Source organism: Pelodiscus sinensis, chromosome 26 (genome assembly GCF_049634645.1).
Source record: "Pelodiscus sinensis isolate JC-2024 chromosome 26, ASM4963464v1, whole genome shotgun sequence".
NCBI lineage: Eukaryota > Metazoa > Chordata > Testudines > Trionychidae > Pelodiscus > Pelodiscus sinensis.
Window position 1 is genome coordinate 4,342,782 of NC_134736.1, and position 19,585 is coordinate 4,362,366.

Consider the following 19,585-nt stretch of genomic DNA (forward strand, 5'->3'; position numbering starts at 1 on the left):
AAGGTGAGTAACGCGTCCCACCGCTAATGAATTAAGAGGCGGGTTTTGGCTCCGGCTGCAGAACTCAGAGGTCTCTAATGAAACCACCGTGACACAACAGGGAATCTCTGCTGATGGCCGGAGATACACCAGGATGCCTAGTGAGCACTGGGAGCAGCAAATGTACATTCATAGAATCACAGCACCCTTAGGTCTAGAAGAGACCATTGCTCTATTCCCCCTTAGATCTCACAACCAGAGGGTCGGGTGTGAATTCCCTTTGGGGAATGCCTGCTCTGCAACTGGGGGGACATCATGGCCTGGCATTCACGGTGCTAGCTTGCTGAAAATAGCAGTGTGGCCATAGCTAGGCATCCTGCATTCTCCCCGCCTGCTGGGGAGACATACCCTGTGTGTGCAGGGCAGGAGGACTCTCAGGCTGTGTCTACACTGGCGGGTTGTTGCACCAGAAATATGCAAATGAGGATAAGCGTGGAATGTTGCCGAACCTCATTTACATATCTAATGAGGCGCCATTTTTGCAGAAGAGGCTCTTGCGCCAGAAGGAGCATCTACACGGCCCCTTCTTGCGCAAGAAAAACCCTCTTGTGCAATGCCGTTATTCCCGAAAATAATCAGCGTAGCGGCATTGCACAAGAGGGTTTTTCTTGCGCAAGAAGGGGCCGTGTAGACAGCTCCTTCTAGCGCAAGAGCCTCTTCCGCAAAAATGGCGGCTCATTAGGTATGCAAATGAGGCTCGGCGATATTCCACGCTTAGCCTCATTTGCATATTTCTTGCGCAACAACCCGCCAGTGTAGACATAGCTTCACTAGCCAGCTCCTCCCTTTGTCAGCTTAGGGCTCTGCCAGTGAAAAGACCGGCCTTGCCCAGTTCAAGAGCCAGAGAGAGCGGCATTCGGTGACTACTATGATAGCATAAGAGAGTGAACCCTGGTTGAGTGGGGGCTGCTGAATCACAGCGGCAGGAGGACCCAGCACTGTGCTGCAATCACATGAGAGCAACCGAAGGGCAGGCAGGTGTCAGTGCAGGAGCGTACGGTGCACTAAAAATGCAGCGTAAACAGAGCGATGCCACGGATGAACTATTTTCCCTCTTCTCTGCTGAAGGGACCGTGGAGGCACAAATTCAATCAGTCGATCCAAAAAACATCACTAGGAGCTGGGAAGCCGAGGTGCTTCTTGCAGAAAAGGAAACACGCGCGGCGGAGCGCTACAGATGATTCAGTTGCTGGTCACTCGCACTAGTCTGCTTGGAGCCTTTCCAACTGCCTCTCGTCAGGCTGTGGGACGAGACTCCTGCTTTGCATTCGCCCCATTAGCCTCCATCTCCAAGAGAGTCCAGCCTGGGGAGGTGCTGGGGAAGGAGGATTCACCTGCGGCTGGTCGGAGTTGTCCCCTCTCCCCTGCTCTTAAGCCACCCCTCCCTGGGTACCCATAAAGATTCATTGTCCAAAATGAGGGCCTAAAGTTAGGCTCCTAAATCCTTACTGAGGCCCATAAATAGAAGGAGCCTGATTTTCAAAAATGCCGCTTTCCTACAGCCCGTAAAGTGACTCTAGCGGGGTTTGTGGGTGCTCCAAACTTACAAAGGCTGGGCCAATTATATAGGCCCCGGGGTTGGAAACCAGTGGGTACTAATGAAAGTCATGCGGTACCCAACAGAGGGAGAAGAACAGTTGTTAGCTCCCATCCAATGCAGAAGGCGGCAGTGCAGTACAGGGAGGAAAACCAAACAGTAGGAGGGATTGGTTAGAGGTGCGGATTACAGCTAATTAGAAACCAGAATATCCATTCCCATGGGAAATTCCAATATCTGGGGGAGGGAAAAGGAACTTTTGAAATTGGAATGAAAAGGCTGAAATTTCAAAATTTCCCACAAAAAGAAAAATTCTCAAATATTTTGATTCAGTTGGAATCTCTGAAACATTTTGTTTCAGGGTTATCATTTTGATTCATTTTATTTAGTAGACTTTTCTATTCCAGCTTTCCAGTTCAAATCAACTTTTCATTTTGAAAGTTTTATATACATAAAAAAATTACCCACATTAGAATCATAGAATCATAGGACTGGAAGGGACCTCGAGAGGTCATCGAGTCCAGCCCCCCGCCCTCAAGGCAGGACCAAGCTCCGTCTACACCATCCCTGACAGATGTCTATCTAACCTGTTCTTAAATATCTCCAGAGAGGGAGATTCCACCACCTCCCTTGGCAATTTATTCCAATATTTGACCACCCTGACAGTTAGGAATTTTTTCCTAATGTCCAATCTAAACCTCCCCTGCTGCACTTTAAGCCCATTACTCCTTGTCCTGTCCTCAGAAACCAAGAGAAACATTAAAACAACATGTTTTGATTGACCCAAACCAAACAAATGTTCAGATTTTTGACACTTAACAATTGTGGATACTTTTCTTTTTCTTCCTGGTTTGGGAGGGAAAATTTTGACATATTGAAAATTTTCACAGCATGGAAAAAAATTTCAACTATCTTACTCTAATAAGAAAGTCTTTTCTTGGTTTAAGTGATGTCTTTTGACAATGAGTTAACTTAAACTGAAAAAAAAGTCCATCATATAGGAAAATAAAAGGGTCTAGACAATGGATAAAGCCGATATAACTATATCTGTGTAACTGCTAAAACTTGCATGTAACTTTCCCTGAAATCAGTCAGGCATATGTTGAAGATGAACTAAAATAAACCACTTTTAATCTGAAATAAGAAGGTCCACAAGGCAGTTTGCAACATTTTAAACCAGTGCAAGTTTGTGCGACAACATTGCCAGTGCGCATGGGTAGTCACTGAATCTTATACTCTAAGGTCTGGTCTGTAGCAGGCAGGTCAGTGTAGGATACGCAAATGCATAGCTGGAGTTGGCTTACCTTAAGCCAGTGGTCCCCAACCTTTTGGGGCTGCCAGGCGCCCAGGGGTGGGGCTGCTCACGCACCATGGGGCCGGGGGTTGGCCGCCCACGCGCTGCGGGGCTGGGGCCGCCTACGCACATGCGCCGTGTGCCCGGGGCAGGGCTGGCCCAGATCATTCGGCGGGCGCACATAAATATATTAGACCCACTGAACTGAACGCTAGAAGATCGACCTCTGGAGGGTTGATCTTCTCACTAGTGTAGACATGCCCTACGAAGGAGGGCAGCAGGGGCTGCTCCTGGGTGTCCCTGGTCATGCTGGAAAGAAATGGTCCCTTAAGGCAGTAATGTAAATGCTTGGAGATGCCCTGAGGTGGTCTATTAGCAGAGCAACACAGAGTTTCACTGTAAATTTCTTTCCAAGCCACGAACAAAGAGAGCTACAGCTAAAAATACCACTGAGGTTGTTCTTCACTAAAGGTCAGGCAGGCAAGGGATCCTCTCCACTCCCACTGGCTTCAGAGGAGAGGTGGAAATGGGCTCTCGGCACCACCTCGGAGGCACCCAGCACCTGGCCGGTTCAGACCGTAGGAAGAGGGCAGTCTTACCTGTCTGAAGCCATTTCGTGTGTACTGCAGGATTTTCAGAGCATAGTTTGACCGCTGACCTTTGCTGTTGAATTCGATGTGGCCGGTGAGACCTTCCAATTCTACCTGTCCAAGAGAGAGTGAGTTACAGCACCAGATTGAGACTGTTCTCCCCTATAATCTTGAGCAGAGCCTGTACAAGGCTGCTGTTTAGCTAGGACAGAGCTGTCGAGCTTTCACATCTATCCTCTCATTAGAGCCAGGAGTAGAAATCAGACAGGGAGGAGGGGGGGGAACGTCCGAAAACAAAACAAAGCGGCACATTGTAAATTGCACGGTTTCCAGAATTCCATTTCGTAGGAAGGTTCCATTCATTTCCTGTTTCGCCCCCTCCTCAACCTGCCCTTCCCTGGAATGTCACTTCGTCTGCACGGCCCCATGGCTGTGCATTGCTCAGCAGCCTTTAATTGTGTCACATTGAAATAGGCAGCTGGGGAGTCGGTAGCAAACTGTGCCTGAAGCTTGGGCGAACGCAGGCATGAAGCTTGGGCGAACGCAGGGTCACATTGCAAAGCGTCCCTGGACGAGAGTCCAATCTCACACAATAGATGTAAATGCTGGTTAGTGCTGCTCAAGCACCTTGTCAGCAATGAGCACACGTTAACGATGTAACAGCCGCGAGACGGTCGTTCATTTTGGGGTTGGGGGAGTTTCTATGAATATTTGATTACTGGGTGATTTGCCTGCCGTTGCTCAGGTCCCTAACTCCATTGGTTTTTGTTTCCCTTCATTTAAATCATTGCTCTGGGGTGGGGCAGGGGAGGAGGGGTTCAGGATGCAGGCTGCCCCGGGGAGACAGGACAACCCCAGCCCTCTCTCACCGTAGCAGCTTGAGGCCGGGTGAGAAGCGTCTCTCCATGGCCACTGCAGCTCCAGCAGGCACAGCTGTGGGAGGGGTACATGTCCCCCAACTGGGGCAGGTCCAGGTTTGTCTGCCCCCTGCAATCCCCAGCCAGAGTGAGGGATGCAGTAAACAGTGCACCGTCCCCTCACTCCCTGACAAAGGGGAATAGCCATGTCCCCAAAAGAATTGGGGGGAGAAAGCCTGAGCCCGCCCCCAAGAATGACTGGGGGGTGGGAGGCTCAGGGCTGGGGCAGCCAGCCTATTTCACATGCCAGGTGATCCCGTCTCTTTTCTGTATGGGTTTATAAGATGCAATCCCATTCCAGGAATGTCCCATTGTCCTGACACAACCAACCCCTGCCCTTGCTCTCAGTCATGACAAGAAGAAGCTGCGGAGTGAACGTGGTGGTCCTAGTTCTGACCGTTTAGGAGGAGTTCTTGAACAGACAGACAGATGGACAGACAAACACTCAAATATACAGTAGAAAGATGGGGCAATGAAGATGTAGTTAAATCAGGACTAGGTTAAGGTGTGTGTGTGGGGGGGGGGGGGAAGGTGGGTGTCAGATATCGAGAGCAAAGCCATATCAATGCATCTTCTACCATCCTGGGATGAAATCTCATGACATTTTAGTTGCATCCAAAGCAGAACCAGAAGAAACAAAAAATGGGAGGAGGTTAGATATAAACTAGACCCATGTTACGTTCACTTCTGGGACTTTGAAATGAAACTCTTGAGGAATGTCAGGGTTCAGACCTGGGCTTCTATTTTGACCCTTAGCAACTTTTGATCCATATGAGTTCACAACACCCTACGTCCAAACAAGGCCACCTCATCCACCCCCCCACAGGAGAAATTAGACTCAGGTTCCCTGGGAACCTTCACAAAACTTAGCCCAGATTCATGTTAAAAGTTTGCTGAGTTTTGTGTTTGCAACAAAGCCTGAATTTCATGCAGTTCCAAGGCTATCAATGAATATTTCTCTTGTGGCTCTTTCCTTTCCCAGCACTCCTTTCGGACAGGTTGGTTCCCTGCGCTCTGACTGCATAGGCATCATCTCTCACACAGTGACATGCGCACGACTTCTGCTCCTGCAGTGAAGGGGCGAACTGAGAAACCAGCAAACTTCAGTCACTTCTCACCATTCGCAGGTAGTTCATCAAGCTGGTGCCGTGTTGCCAGATCTGTGCGGATCCACAGGACAGCGGCTTCACACCAATCTCCTGGCTCCGGTTTAGCTCCTGCACTGCTGTCACCACAGTGTAAACGGCATCGAACAACAAGGCAGAGGAGAGCTGTGGACAGGAGAGAGGGAGAGGAGGGAGGCTCAGAGGAAAATGAAATAAGACTCAACGTGCACTGAGTGAAGGCCCAAGTCTGTTGTTTCTGCAAGAAGTGTGAGTGCAATTACACAAACATTTCCACACCCATAGGCTACGTCTACACTGGCATGATTTTCCGGAAATGCTTTTAACGGAAAAGTTTTCCGTTAAAAGCATTTTCGGACAAGCACGTCTAGATTGGCAGGACCCTTTTCCACAAAAGCACTTTTTGCAGAAAAGCGTCCGTGGCAAATCTAGACGCGCTTTTCCGCAAAAAAGCCCCGATGGCCATTTTCGCGATCGGGGCTTTTTTGCGGAAAACAGTACTGTGCTGTTTACACTGGCCCTCTTGCGCAAAAGTCTTTCGGAAAAAGACTTTTGCCCTAACAGGAGCAGCACAGTATTTCTGCAAGAACACTGACAATCTTACATGAGATCGTCAGTGTTCTTGAGGAAATTCAAGTGGCCAGTGTAGACAGCTGGCAAGTTTTTCCGCAAAATCAGATGATTTTGCAGAAAAACTTGCCAGTCTAGACACAGCCATATTGTTTACCAATGCAGATGCTTGTATCTGCTCACATGCCCTACAGCCACTCCATTCAGCATCAATGACCCTACCATATATGAGCTAGACCTATCTCACAGAGCTGGAATGGACCTTGACAGGACATTGAGTCCAGTCCAGTCCCCTGCCCTCATGGCAGGATCAAGTACCATCCCGGACAGATTTGCCCCAGATCCCTAAATGGCCCCTCAAGGATTGCGCTCACAAGCCTGGGTTTAGCTGGCCAATGCTCAAACCACTGAGCTACCCCTCCTCCCTGGTGGTCCGCCCGTGAACCACCTCACCTCACCTCGCATCCCATGTCCAAACTGGGCTGGGGTCAGTGATAATCTAAGCCAGACTGCCCAGCGCCTTGGACAGTCACTCATGCTTGTGCCAAGCGAGCCCAAAATGCTGCCTTTCTCATCGGGTCCAGAACTAGATACGCTCCTGGGGGACAGGCCCATTAAAAGCTGGGGGTCCAGTAGGTGAGAGAGGCAACGTTACACTGTTGGTGACCCTCACCCTCTGATGGCTAGAAGGTGGGGGATGGACGCCAGGGGATGAATCGTTGGATAATCGCCTGGTTCGGTTCATTCCCTCTGAAGCATCTGGCCCTGGCCACTGTCAGAAGCCAGGATAGGCAAAGAATTAGTCACACCCAGCGCAGCCTTTCTTATGTTTGTAGGTGTGAATCACTGCGCCAAGACAGGCCAACAGACTCCTTTGACCATCAGTCTCTTGGCATCTTCACGTCAATCATTGTGGCAGGTGCAACCAATGTTTCCACTTAATCGTCCCCATCCATGTGCAGAATACATTTTATTATGTGCACCAACGCCTGTCTGAATGGGCACCACTAGGAGAAACAAAAGCTAGCAGTGGACACTCAGCTGGGCAGCGTTTGAATGTTTTCTCAGCGGCCACCCAGGCGCTCAGCTTACAAGGAACACGGGGTGGAACTCATGTTGCCATTCCTGATTGAAGTCCATTCCTTGGACTTCCTCCTCCTCCTCCTCCTCCTCTTCGCATGCTCAATACAATACCCTCCACTTCTCTGGAAGTTTCTTCTTATTGCTCTTCATGCCACTTCTTTCCTCACTGCTGCACTGATCCCCTCCCCTTCTTTGTCCTCCAGTCCCTACACTGGCCTCTGCAATCCATAGTTCTTTGGTCCCCTTTTCTGCAGCCGGACTAAAGGAATTATCCCTGCAGGAGATTTCAGAATCCATATTGGCCATCCCCAGCCTTTGATCCGCTTGCTTCTAATCACTTCTATTTACCAGCTAGGCAGAGCATTTCTCCCTCCATGCACAATTGTTTTGATGATTTTGAACTAGTTAACAATTGGTCATTTTCTATCGCCTCTTCATTGTTATAACTAAGATTTCACTTCCAATGATCATCACTTCCTGACGGCACAGGAATTTACATGCCAGATCCCATTACTGTCAATGCTCCAGTTTCCTATCTACCTCTTCAAATCGCCTCCTCTCTACCATCGCAGGGTTTAACGACATACGTGCTCTTTAGCTTGTTGATCCTTCCTTCCCCTTCCCCTCTCTGTGGCCACTTATAGTTCAACTATAGCTACTGCTCAGGTCCTCTCAGAGTCTGGTCTCATTGATTCACTTCCCAGTCACCCTTGGGGTGGCGCAGAAGGGAGACCCATCTTGTTAAGCAGAGACTTTAGCTTCCGCCAGGTCCCTGTGTGAATAAAGCCAGCCAGATTTAACCTGTTGGGGTTTGATCCTACCCCTGCTGAAGTCAACAGCAAAAGTTCAGCTGGCTACATACAGTAGCTCGGTATCAGGCTATTAATGAAACAAAAGACAGGACTATGCAGCACTTTAAAGACTAACAAGATGGTTTATTAGATGATGAGCTTTCGTGGGCCAGACCCACTTCCTCAGATCAAATTGTGGAAGAGAATTGGCATGACCATGAGGCAGTGGGTCTGGCCCACGAAAGCTCATCACCTAATAAACCATCTTGTTAGTCTTTAAAGTGCTGCGGAGTCCTGTCTTCTGTTTCCGCAAGATCAGACTAACATGGCTACATCTCTAAGGCTGTTAATGAGCTACTCAAAGCTTTACGAGGTGTAGGCTGGCACTCTGAACAATGCACCCTGCCACGCTTCACGCTAGCAAACCCCAACCGCTAATGATGCTGGTAATCCCAGCTTCCACCTCCCACCCCTCAACACCTCTCCCGTTCGTTCTGTCAAAGTAGACACAACTCAAGACAGGTTGCTAGTCCGTCAGGCATCACCCCACCTAATATGAGGTCCCTCTGCTAGTCTGTAAATGTTCTGACACCACCATCCTCACCACAATTTGGAAGCACTTTCAGGAGCAATGCGACATGAGCAGCGATTGCCATGTGTTGTTCGGGATTCAATTATTCTCACCTGGAGCAGTGATGATACGACTCACCCTGGGGTCAGTACCTGATGTCGGAGGGCTTCCAAGTGCTCTCCTAATATGAATTAACTGAGCTTCAAGCTGTGCCTGGCGAAGCAGTAAGTCTCTTCGTCGTCACCGTGCAGACGAGTAAACGGAGGCGCAGAAGAGGATGAGTGATTTGCACAATGGCACATGGGGGGTTGTGGCAGAACTGGGAATAGAACCTAGACATCCTGATTCCCAATCCCGTGGTCTGAGCCTTCAGATACCATGCCCGATCTCTCTGCCCATCCCTTTGTGTTTGGTGATAGGTCTTCTGACGTTCTCCCTAAACAGTCACATCTGCACCAGAGTTCCCCTCCAGGGTTCCATTTTTCCGGAGTTGCTAAAGGACTGAATACACCTCATCTTCCCCCGCTCTGTTACTGACTCAAATCGTCCTGCTACATGCCAAGCTCCGTTTCTTGCTCCTGCCACTGGGGCTACATCTACACTGCAGGCTTCTTGCACAAGAAGCCTTTTGCACAAGAGTTTTTGCACAAAAACTTCATGTGCAAGAGCACGTCCACACCTCAAAGGGCATTGCAAGGGCGCTCTTGCACGCTGCTTTTGCACACTGCATGGACACTTGCACATGCTCTTGCACACTGCATGGACGCTTGCACATGCTCTTGCACACTGCATGGACGCTTGCACATGCTCTTGCACACTGCATGGATGCTCTTGCGCAAGAAAGCTCTGATGGCCATTCTGTGAAAGGCCATCAGAGCACCTGTGCTTTTCCCCATACCTGTGCTTTTTCTTCTTACACAAGAAACCCCTCTGGAGCATCCACACTTGCCTTTTTGCGCAATAGCTGTAGCGCAAAAGGGAGTTACGCCTCATAGAAGGAGGTTTACCTACACCGGAAAAAGCCCTCTGTTCTGCTGTTTAACTGCTGATTTACTGGTGCAAGAGTGCATTTGAGGTGTGGACGCTCCACAGGTTTTTGCACAAAACCTTGCAGTATAGACGTAGCCTAGGAGTTTTTCATCCTCATCTGACTGTGCGCTTTGGCTCCTGTTCAGCAAAACACATCTGCACATGTTTAACGTCACTGGGACTTGCGTGTGCTCTTTGCTGTCCCAGGGCCCTTATCAGTAGAGATGGGTCAAATTCTGATCTGGTTTAAGAAGATGCAGCTCCAGTGACATCGGTAGAGTTTCTCCCCCGTGGCTCTGAAAACCGGCCTCTGTTGCCTTCGGTCTAGTTTTCATTTCCTTTTTCTTTGAGCAGCTAATGATCTCTTATTAGCTACTGAGCAAGATGCTCGGTGATCTTAGTGAAGCATTTGACATTATTGATTGGGATATTTTATTCTTCTGCCTCAGACAATTTGCTGGGATTTCTGGCGTTACACTTCCCCTTTCAAACAGGCCTTGCTTTGCTGCCAGAGGTGACTTCTCCTGCAAAGGGGAACCTCCCTCGCCCCCAAGTCCTGCACTTCCTCCCTCTTTTCTCTGATTACAGGCTTTCCTCTCGGACACCTGATTTCCAGTTCCAATGCTGTGGGCCGGGCCGTCCCTCGCCACACAGGTGCTCAGAACGAAGTAAGGGCGGACAAAGTCGGTTAAAGAAGTAACCGTGTAACCACTACAAATCTCAGTTGGTTACGTGGGCTATGAGCACTGCAGCATAAAGCTTAAATCAGTTTTATTCTGCCCCGAGCCCAACCAAAGCGTCCCTGGGAGCAGGGCCACCAGCTCCTGCTTGCTCAACTTCTGGGGGGCTTCGTTGCAGCTTCTGCAACAGGTGTGGGGCAGCAGACTCTGCCAGCCCCGTTCCCATGGATCCAGGTACTGGGACCCAACATGTGCCAGGACAGAGCCTTCTGGCTCCTAAACCGCAGAGCCTGCAGCTGGAGGCAGACGACTCCCCAGACAGGCAGAGTTTAACCGGTAACATTAACCTATAAGCATGTTGGTTCACTGGTCAATCGGTTTAACTCTAGCACCCTAGAACTAAGCATGTAGACCAGTCTCATGATCGTAAGGGGCCTGATTCGGGGCTTTTGTTCCCTGGGGGTCGGCAAGATTGCAACGTGCACAAAAAGGCCCCAATATCCACCCTCAAATATCCCCACCAGCTCTCCCCTTTATACCAAGCACCTGCTTTTAAAGCCCACGATGGACTTGCCCTCTTCAAACTCATGGACGGTATTCTGCTCTGGTCCTCTATGCGTCCCCTCTGCTTACCCCGGATCAGGATCCCCTGCGCCCCTTTCACTTCTTTTCATCTCTGCTGGTGCAAGAGCCTTCTCCTCTGCTGCTTCTGTCATCTGGAGTAGGCTTTTCTGTGTCTCCTCTCTCCGGCTCCTTTCAGATCTCAGCCAAAAAACCATTGTCTCCCTTGCCTCTACCTCCTAATTTCTATTCCCGTCTGCCGTTATTTATTTCCAAACTCTGTTAACTGTGTTTAACTCAGCAAAAGCAAATGGGGATGTAGTTTGCATGGAAGACACTTGTGCGCAAAATTAAGTCGCATTTCATCATCACACAGCTGCTAGCCGATCTTCCGACCAGCCGGTTTAAAACCCATCAGCTCTGCTTTCTCAGCTCCTCTTCGACTCTGCCCCTTACCACTCCTCCTCTGACTTAAAAAAATGTCTTTTTTCCTTCTGACATTTAAAAAAACCCAGTTTGTGCATTAGCTCATGAGTTTCTTGCTTTTGTGCATTTTTTGTGTTATGTTGATGCCGTTTTGGGCCAGCTTCGTGGTATACAGCTGCTGTGAAATACTGTATGTGAAAGGCACAATGGTTTTGATGGTGTTTCCTGCTCACATGGTTGTGGGGATATGAGTAGAGGTGGAGTAAAGGGCTCCTCCGCCCATCTCTTGCAGAGATGTCACGGCATAGCTGGAAAGCCCCCAGAAAGGGGGCTGGAGGATGGGGCATAGGTAGAGCAGTGTCCCTCTATGTGCTGGTCAGCTGCATGGCAAGTGAGTGCACCCTGAATTTCAGGGGCTATAGGGAAGTAGAAAGGCCACAACTGTTACCAAGCTCTGGGAGAAACTCGCCTGCAAAGATGCAAGGAGCACACAAAGCCATATAGCTCCCTGCACATCTGCTGAGCACAAGCCAGCTGAGCTAGTGGGGATTAACGCTGCATGGGTAGCAATTTACCCTCCCCCTGCCCAGCACCAACGAAGTGTTCCAGAATGCCGTGTACTTTTCTGGTGCCCTCGATTCTGCCCCCTGGCACAGATCAGCTCCTCGCCAGCTGCAGCACGGGCCTGTGGCTAAGATCCACCAGTCTCGCCCTGTGAGGATACAGCCCTGGGAGAAAGCCCCATGGTCTGGATAGTGCACTAAAAATAGCACGGTGGATGGTGCAGCTCCAGCAAAAGCCAGAATAGCCACTCGAGTGCGGACCCAGGAAATGGGCGCGTCTGAGCCACGAAGGATATTGCTAGTTTTACCACGCTACCTTCAGTCTCTCTACAGGCTGGGATGTTGGCTTCTGGCTGCACTGTTGACATATTTACAGAAGACAAAGAGATCCATCATAGTCTAGAGAGAAGATTTTGTTCTATTTACCAAAATCTCCTGCATCGAGGCCATGTTTACAGTCAAGCTGCTCTTCGAGGACTAGAGGCAGGTGAGGGGGAGTCATTCCTGAAACATTGTCATCTGTATATTTGCCCCCAAACATAACACAGAGAATTAAAACCATAAAAACCCTGTGAAATAGACTTTACAATCTGGATTTCATTCAATGAAATAAACACTTAATTACAAACATCTGTTTCAGCCTAAATTCTAATTACCTAATCTAGCCATCTGTAATTTTAATGATTTTCTCTGATTTCTTTTCCTTGCAATGTGATTAATGAGAATGGCATTTGAAGAAATAGCTTCCCCCCACCCTTCCTTAGATACTTTCCCCATCTCTAGCAAGAAAGCCTTAGGAACTTACAGTTTGCCCCTAACTTCCTGTCCAATCTGGCTGTTGAACTGCTTTCTTTACACAATACCAGAAGGCCTCGGCTTTCCTACCCTGCAGAGGTAAACCCCTCGAGCCCTACAGGAACACTGTTAACATGGATGTGAACTGCAGCAGGTGTTTAAAACAAAAAGCGAGGTCTATTTAACGTGCCATGATAATGCTCCTCATGGGACCGTGGTGATGGGGGAAACGCACAAGGAGACCTACGAGGTCACTAAGCAGGAGGGCTACGTCTACACTGGGATGATTTTCCAGAAATGCTTTTAACGGAAAAGTTTTCCGTTAAAAGCATTTTCGGAAAAGCGCGTCTAGATTGGTGTCATGGTGCACACGCCCCCCAGTAGCCTCAGTGCCCCCTGACTGTCTTCACATGGCCCATCTCAGGGCGAGTTACAGTCTGTATGGGTTGCTCATCATCGGCTTCACAGCAGTTTATACTGGCCCTTTAAACAGGCCAAGTCCACAAACAGATTCTCGTCGTAGCTGGGCACCCCCCGGTAGGGGGACCTGGGCCTACCCTACTCCACCGGGTCCCGGCCCAGGGCCCTGTGAGCAACCGGGTATAGGGTCACTCCCTCGGTGGGGCTAGCTAGCCAAAACCCACTGAGGCTCTCGGGCTAAGAGGGGCGCCTCCCGCTCCTGCCCTGGGCCACTTCCTACCTGGCCTTGCCCAGCTGGCTGCGAACTCCAGGCCGGCGTCCCCTCAACAGGTAGTCTCCAGGTGACACCAACTCGCCTCTGCTTTCCTCCAGGCCTCTCCTGGAGTCCCCGGCAACTGCTGAGGGAGAGCTTCCCTCTCCAGTCCCTCTCCTGCAGCTGTATCCCTCCCAGGAGCTCTTGCTGCCTCTGCAGTCAGCCCTGCCCTTCCCCTTCCAGCAACTGGGCCTCTCCTTTTATAGCTGGCAGCTGGGCTCATTAGCCTAACCATCTCAGCTGGTCTTCCAGCTTCCCTCAGGCTCCGGGCCTGAGCCTTGGGCTTAAAGGCCCAGTGCAGGGCAGGCGCCCTGTCACAATTGGCAGGACGCTTTTCCGGAAAAGCACTTTTTGCGGAAAAGCGTCCATGGCCGATCTAGACGCGCTTTTCCGCAAAAAAGCCCCGATGGCCATTTTTGCGATCGGGGCTTTTTTGCGCAAAACACTACTGTGCTGTTTACACTGGCCCTTTTCTGAAACAGTTTTCCGGAAAAAGACTTTTGCCCGAGCGGGAGCTGCATAGTTTTTCCAGAAAAGCACTGATGATTTTACATTAGATCGTCAGTGTTCTTGCGGAAATTCAAGCGGCCAGTGTAGACAGCTGGCAAGTTTTTCCGGAAAAGCGGCTGATTTTCCGGAATAACTTGCCAGTGTAGACACAGCCGAGAGGTATAGAATCATAGAGCTGGAAGAGACCTCAGGAGTCATCAAGTTCAGCCCCCTTCCCAAGGCAGGACCAATCCCAACTTGGGGTTAAAACTCTGGCGTGGAGCTCAGAGTCTAGATTCATTTCCAGACTGCCACACACATGGCAAAAATCATTCAGCCCCACTGAGGTGATGTTGCCTAGTAGTTAGAGCACTGGACTGCTAAGAGACTTGGATTCTATTCCTGGCTCTGCCACTGGCTGGGTCACCCCATGCCTCAGTTTCCCCACCCGTAAAACAGGGATAATGATACTGACCTCCTAGATAAAGTGCTCTGAGGTGAGATGAGCTAGATATTGTTACTCACTCTCTCTGTGCAAAATGGGAACAATGATCCTTTTCTCCCACCCTTTACCCCTGGCTATTTAGACTGACAGTTCTTCAGGGCAGGGGCTGTCTCTTGCTATGTGCACACTGTGCCTAGTGCAATGAGGTTCTGCCCCCAGCTGGAGCCTGTACGTGCTACAATCCGGGGGGGGGGGGAAGGTGTGAAAGCCCCTCCCGTCCCATGGTCCTCCATGGGGATGATTCTGGCTGGTCGGGGGAGGCAGGAGCAGTGCATTGCCCCAGCCTCCCTCCCCTGTGCTTTAGCCAGCCAAAGGAAGGCTGGACTGATTCCCCCCCTCTCCCCCAGGCGTGAGGCCGGGGGTGGGGCTGGGCCTTGATCCTGGCGGCGAGTGGGGGAGGGAATCAGCCCCAGCCTTCCCCAGCCGGCTGGAGTAGGGTTACTTGGGGGTTGCTTCCCCATCCCCCTTCCTGGGCAACATACTTTGCACAGCCGCCGAAAAGCTTCCCCACAAACAAGCTTCCTCCTCCCCACTCCCGCCACCTCTTAGGACCAGCCTCGGGGCTTCTCCTCAGCTGAGCCGCTCTTTAGCTCCGGGCTGAATTCTGCCAGACACCAGCTTGCAACTCCTGCTGAAGCCAAGGGAGCCGGCAGAGGGAGGACTTGATGGATGCTACCGACTCCCAGCAACTCTCTGCCCGGCTGCCAGCAGGGCCTGTATTTACAGGGTTGTTCATTCGCAGGCCGGAAATACGGACAATTGCCAGAGCTTGCCGCCCAACTTGGAAGGCCTCAGCTGCATGAGTTGGGGGGGGGGGGGAGGGTGGCACCGAAAATCCAGGCTCTCTCCTCAGCTGCACGACCTGGCAACGCCTCTTCACCTTCTCAGTGGGGCTCCTCCTTTTGAGCGCCACCTCTACGCTGCTCGGCTTGTTCCGGCTGCTCCTGCCCCTGCTTGCAACGCCTCCCCCTCCATAGCAACACCCACAGGCAAAGTCAACCCTGCTGGGTTCTCACTGCTGTTCCTTTGACCTGCCTCCCACCTGCACGGCTTGGCTCAGCCCCCGCCTCCAGTTCTCCAGCTGCTTCCATTCACTGCCTTCCCCTGTTCAATCCTCACCCGCTAGCGCATCTCCTTTGCCCCGGGCTACCCCATGACAGGTTCTGACTGCTGTTACACGTGCAAAGATGGGAGTCGTTTTACTTACTGCGGGCCCCGTAAAGGGAGCATGGTCACAGTTCTCCTGCCATGACTGGTTGAGGCTCTGGACAAACTCTTGGAAGAAAGCATGAGACTGGTTGAAGATGGAAAATCCCAGGATGTTAACTCGGTCATCCAGAAAGCTGTCCAGCTGCTGGAGCGAGAACTCCTAGAGCATCCCAGCAAACAGAAAAGAGCATTAGGAGACAGAGGCAGATTCTTCAAAGGCTCTCACAAAACCAGTCCCACTGCACAGGGCCAGCCTGGATTGTTTCCCACGGCTGGTCAGAGGGAATTTGCTCAACGCCCTACTTCTTGAGGGAAACTTGAGGCAATGAGACCCCAAGGCCCTTTGCCTTTGCGGTACTGGGGGGGAAGGCAGGTGATCTTGTGATTAGAGCCAGAGACTTGGAGGCAGAAAGTCTCTGGTCTTTTCCTAGCTCTGCTATCGACTTGCTGGATGACCTTGATCAAGTCACTTAATCCATCTCTCTGTGCCTCAGAAGTTTGTCCATCTGTAAAAGGAGAAAACACCACTTCCTGCACACAGCTAGTGAAGCTTCATAGGGATCCTCAGATGGACAGTTACGACCAAACATTTTTATGTAGATAGTAAGCTCTTTATGGGCAGGGAATTTTTTTTCTGTGCTTGTATAGCGCCTAGCACAGTGATGGCCTGCTCCACCTCCAGGGCTCTGGGGTACTCCAGCCATATAATTAACGCATAATAATCAAGGCAAAGCAGTTGAGTTTTATTTCACTGACACCCACAGGGGAAGCGGTGGTCCCAGAAAAAGCCCGTTTACTGGGCGACACAGGTGTCTTCTTCACTAAATACTTTTTCTTTTTGGTTGCAACGGTTACACCTTTGGAAGCTACTTTCCCCGACCAGCATTAATATGAATTCCTGTGGGCTCAGTGGAATAGGCTCTGCCACATGTGTGCTCACACACCCAGTATGTCACTGTGTCAGAGACACAGCTCCTCCAGCAGTGAGTTCCTCCGGGGATGAGATTCAACACAGGATTAAGTGTCTTTTGGGCTCAAATGCATGAACTTTAGGTCACATGAAATTACCTGTGAACTACGGATGCATCTGACTGATATTATCTCCCTGACAGGTTATCTGTTTACACACTGAACCCGTCAGCCCTGCAGAACAAGGGCCGAAGGCTAACGAGAGTCAGGGCTAGAGGAGATTCTACATGCAGATAGCGTGGCGCTCACGCCCCCCTGCAACACATCACCCTCTGCCCAGCTGGAACCGTGGACAGGAAGGCAAAATGTTTGGGATGCAATGGGCCCTGACCTGAGAGGTGACCTGAGCGCTGGCTGGTTTCATTGTGGTGGGGGGGGGGGAAACTGAGGCACGTGTTCCAAGTGCCTGCAGATCTGCAGCTGAAGCCAGTGGGAGCTACAGGTGCTCAGCACTGATGAAAATCAGCCTCTTGAAAAGTGCCTCAGGACGGATCTGCCAAAAATCAGTGAATTAAAAAAGAAGTTTGGCCTCTGTGGTGCTGATTTGAGGGCATTCAGCACCTTGCAGACCTGGTCCCCTAGCAATACAAATACCCAGCTTTTATTTAGCACTTCTCATCTGCAGTTCCCAAGGCACTCTGTAAAGGAAGTCAGCAACATGACCCCCCTTTTACAGATAGGGAAACTGAGGTACAAAAAGAGGATGCAACTCGCCCAAGGTCACCCAGCAGACCGGTGGCGGAGAGTTGAGGCCAGAGCCTTGAACATCAAACTAGTGCTCTAACCATTAGGAAACACTGCCTCCTTTGCTGAATAGTCCCCTAGCCACTCTGACAAAACAGACACAAATGCACTCCAATTAACGTTTAACAAAAGACGTTTCCAGCTCAAATTACATTGAGACTTTGCACTCCACGGCTCTCTCTTTCTCCAGTCCTAACCCCCCCTCCCACTTTTCTAGGCTAACCTCCATCTGTTAAAAATGTCTCTGCTTATCCATCAGATTCAGAGGGCTTCCATCACCCTGATATCTGGGCACCACATGGCCTGCACCTAAAATCCACCCAGATAGCAGCCCAGACACCCTCTACCCCCTGGTCTGACTCCAATCCCAGCCCTCTCTCAGAAAGGTTTTTCTCCAGCTGTTCTCGGGACAACTCGGTGCACCCCGCTCACAAATGAGTCAATGATCGGCGAGTGGACTCGAGAATGGGATGTGGATTAAGCAGTCCCTGGAGAAGATGCTTTATTTGGAATGGAATCAGAGGGATTTGGTAAGGTCGGGGGAGCAGTGGAGGGCAAAGAGGTGACAACACTTGACTGATTTAGAAGCCGCCTGTTTAGCCTCTGTCCCTGATTTATTTATTTCTTACACGGCTGTTGAGGCCGCTTGACATTTTCAGACCCACCGTTTTCCAAACAAAAACTCATTTACAATTCAAGCCCCGCGCTCCCCAGCTGATTCCCAGAGCTTGGAGACCCGTCGCTCAGCTCCACTCTGCCGAAGGGGAGGCGTGGATTTTCAGTGGCTTCGCTGCGTCGGGAGCGGTTCTGCTCGGAGGCTTTCCGCACACCGTTGCAAGGCTAATGGGGACCTGGGGGTGGCTGCCCTCAGAGATGGTGCTAGCTAGGTTCTTCTGTGGCTGGATCCCGAGCGGCTGAGTAGCCTAGTGGTTAGGTCACTGGTTAAGCGGGGCATTAGAGAAGTGCTGTCCCCCTGGCCCAGGAATTCCAACCCCCTCCCTATTCAAGTCCTTAAGTTTGGGGGGGTCCTGAGAGTCTAGCTTCTCAATTGGTTTCCCCCCTTTTCCCAGAGGAGCAGAGGTTGGGGGCTTACTTGTTCTCATGGCTGCTGAGCTGGCAGGCTCTGGCTTGTGTTCTTAGACTGCTGAACTAGGCTCCTGCCTCCTCCCTAGTCAGCCCTAAATGGAGCCAGGCACCTTCCTTTTCTCCTCCCCCCAGGCCTGGCATTGTGGCAGGTAAAGCACGGCAGGGCTAGTTGGGCCCAGAGGCTTTCTTGAACCCCTAGGACGCTGGACCCCCCCTTTCTCTGCTCCCTCACAAGCTCCTCACGTGTCTGAATAGATTTAGCTCCATGACACCCCCACGAGGAAGGGAATTACTATCCCCATTTTAGAACTGGAGAACTGAGACCATACATGGTTTGCGGAAAGTCACGTGCATGCAGAGTCCGGGGCAGAGCCAGGATTGAACCTACATCCAGCCTCACCTTGCTAAACAGAAGCAAAAGGTGTTGACGCTGCATAAAGGTGTTGACACGACAGAAAATGTCCACATTAGATCAGGATTAGCTAATATGATCTCACCTCAACCGCTTCTCTTATCTACGGTATTTACCTGGCATGCACTACCATAATGTCTGAGTCCCACAGAAACTTTACAGTATTTATCCTCACACAATCCCTGGAGGGTGGGCAATGCTGTTATCCTTGCTGTACCTATGGGAAACTGAGGCACCGAGAGGCAAAGTGACTTGCCCACAGCCACCCAGGGAGTTTGTGGCAGAGCACAGAACTGAAGCTGGGTCTCGCGGGTCCCAGCCTAGAATCCAAACTGCTGGATTATACTTCCTCACTTTGGCTTCATCTACATTGACAGTTTTTTTGGCAGAAAATATGCTAATGAGTGACTCATTAGCATAAATCATGATCTCATTAGCATATTTTCTGCTGTTTCTTTTTGCACAAGGGGTTTCTGCACAAAAAGAAGCAGTGTGGACGGGGGGTTTTGCAAGATCCTTATGCCTGTCCCAGAAAGGCATAAGAATCTTGTGCAAAACAGAGTTTTTGCGCCAAAAAAAACCTGTCCACACTGCTTCTTTTTGAGCAAAAAGAAACAGCAGAAAATATGCTAATGAGATTTCAACTTATGCTGATGAGTCCCTCATTAGTATATTTTCTGCCAGAAGAACTCAGAGTGAAGATGTATCCTTTGGGTTTGCTAATCCCAGTTTGATTGCTGTCAATGTTCCCTCACATTTTTCCAGCCATGTGTGGAATAAATGATGCTATATGCACCAAGCACAGGCAGATGTGCACCACCAATAGAAACACATGCTGATGGCTGTGAGCGCTCTGCTAATCAGCTGG

The 19,585-nt window shown here is 50.4% G+C and overlaps 1 protein-coding gene and 1 long non-coding RNA gene across 6 annotated transcripts in view; one reads left to right on the forward strand and one right to left on the reverse strand.

Annotated features, from left to right (window-relative positions):
- LOC112547518 (uncharacterized) overlaps positions 1-19,585 on the forward strand; it is a 131,130-nt gene that overhangs the window by 72,234 nt on the left and 39,311 nt on the right. Inside the window, exon 4 of one of the 2 annotated variants that reach the window (XR_012897767.1) lies at positions 5,505-5,717. The exons of the other annotated variant lie outside the window; for it this stretch is intronic. This is a non-coding gene — a long non-coding RNA (uncharacterized LOC112547518). Of the gene's footprint in view, positions 1-5,504; positions 5,718-19,585 lie in introns of those variants that run through there. 2 annotated transcript variants of the gene reach the window in all.
- GRIK4 (glutamate ionotropic receptor kainate type subunit 4) overlaps positions 1-19,585 on the reverse strand; it is a 365,968-nt gene that overhangs the window by 55,711 nt on the left and 290,672 nt on the right. For all 4 annotated transcript variants that reach the window (XR_012897765.1, XR_012897766.1, XM_075909747.1 and 1 more), the window contains exons 8-10: positions 15,505-15,666; positions 5,496-5,648; positions 3,470-3,574 (exon numbers count right to left, since the gene is read on the reverse strand). Coding sequence is in view for 2 of the 4 variants with exons in the window: in XM_075909747.1 (XP_075765862.1) it covers positions 3,470-3,574; positions 5,496-5,648; positions 15,505-15,666 (420 nt within the window). In the remaining 2 variants the exon portion in view is untranslated. The remainder of the gene's footprint in view (positions 1-3,469; positions 3,575-5,495; positions 5,649-15,504; positions 15,667-19,585) is intronic.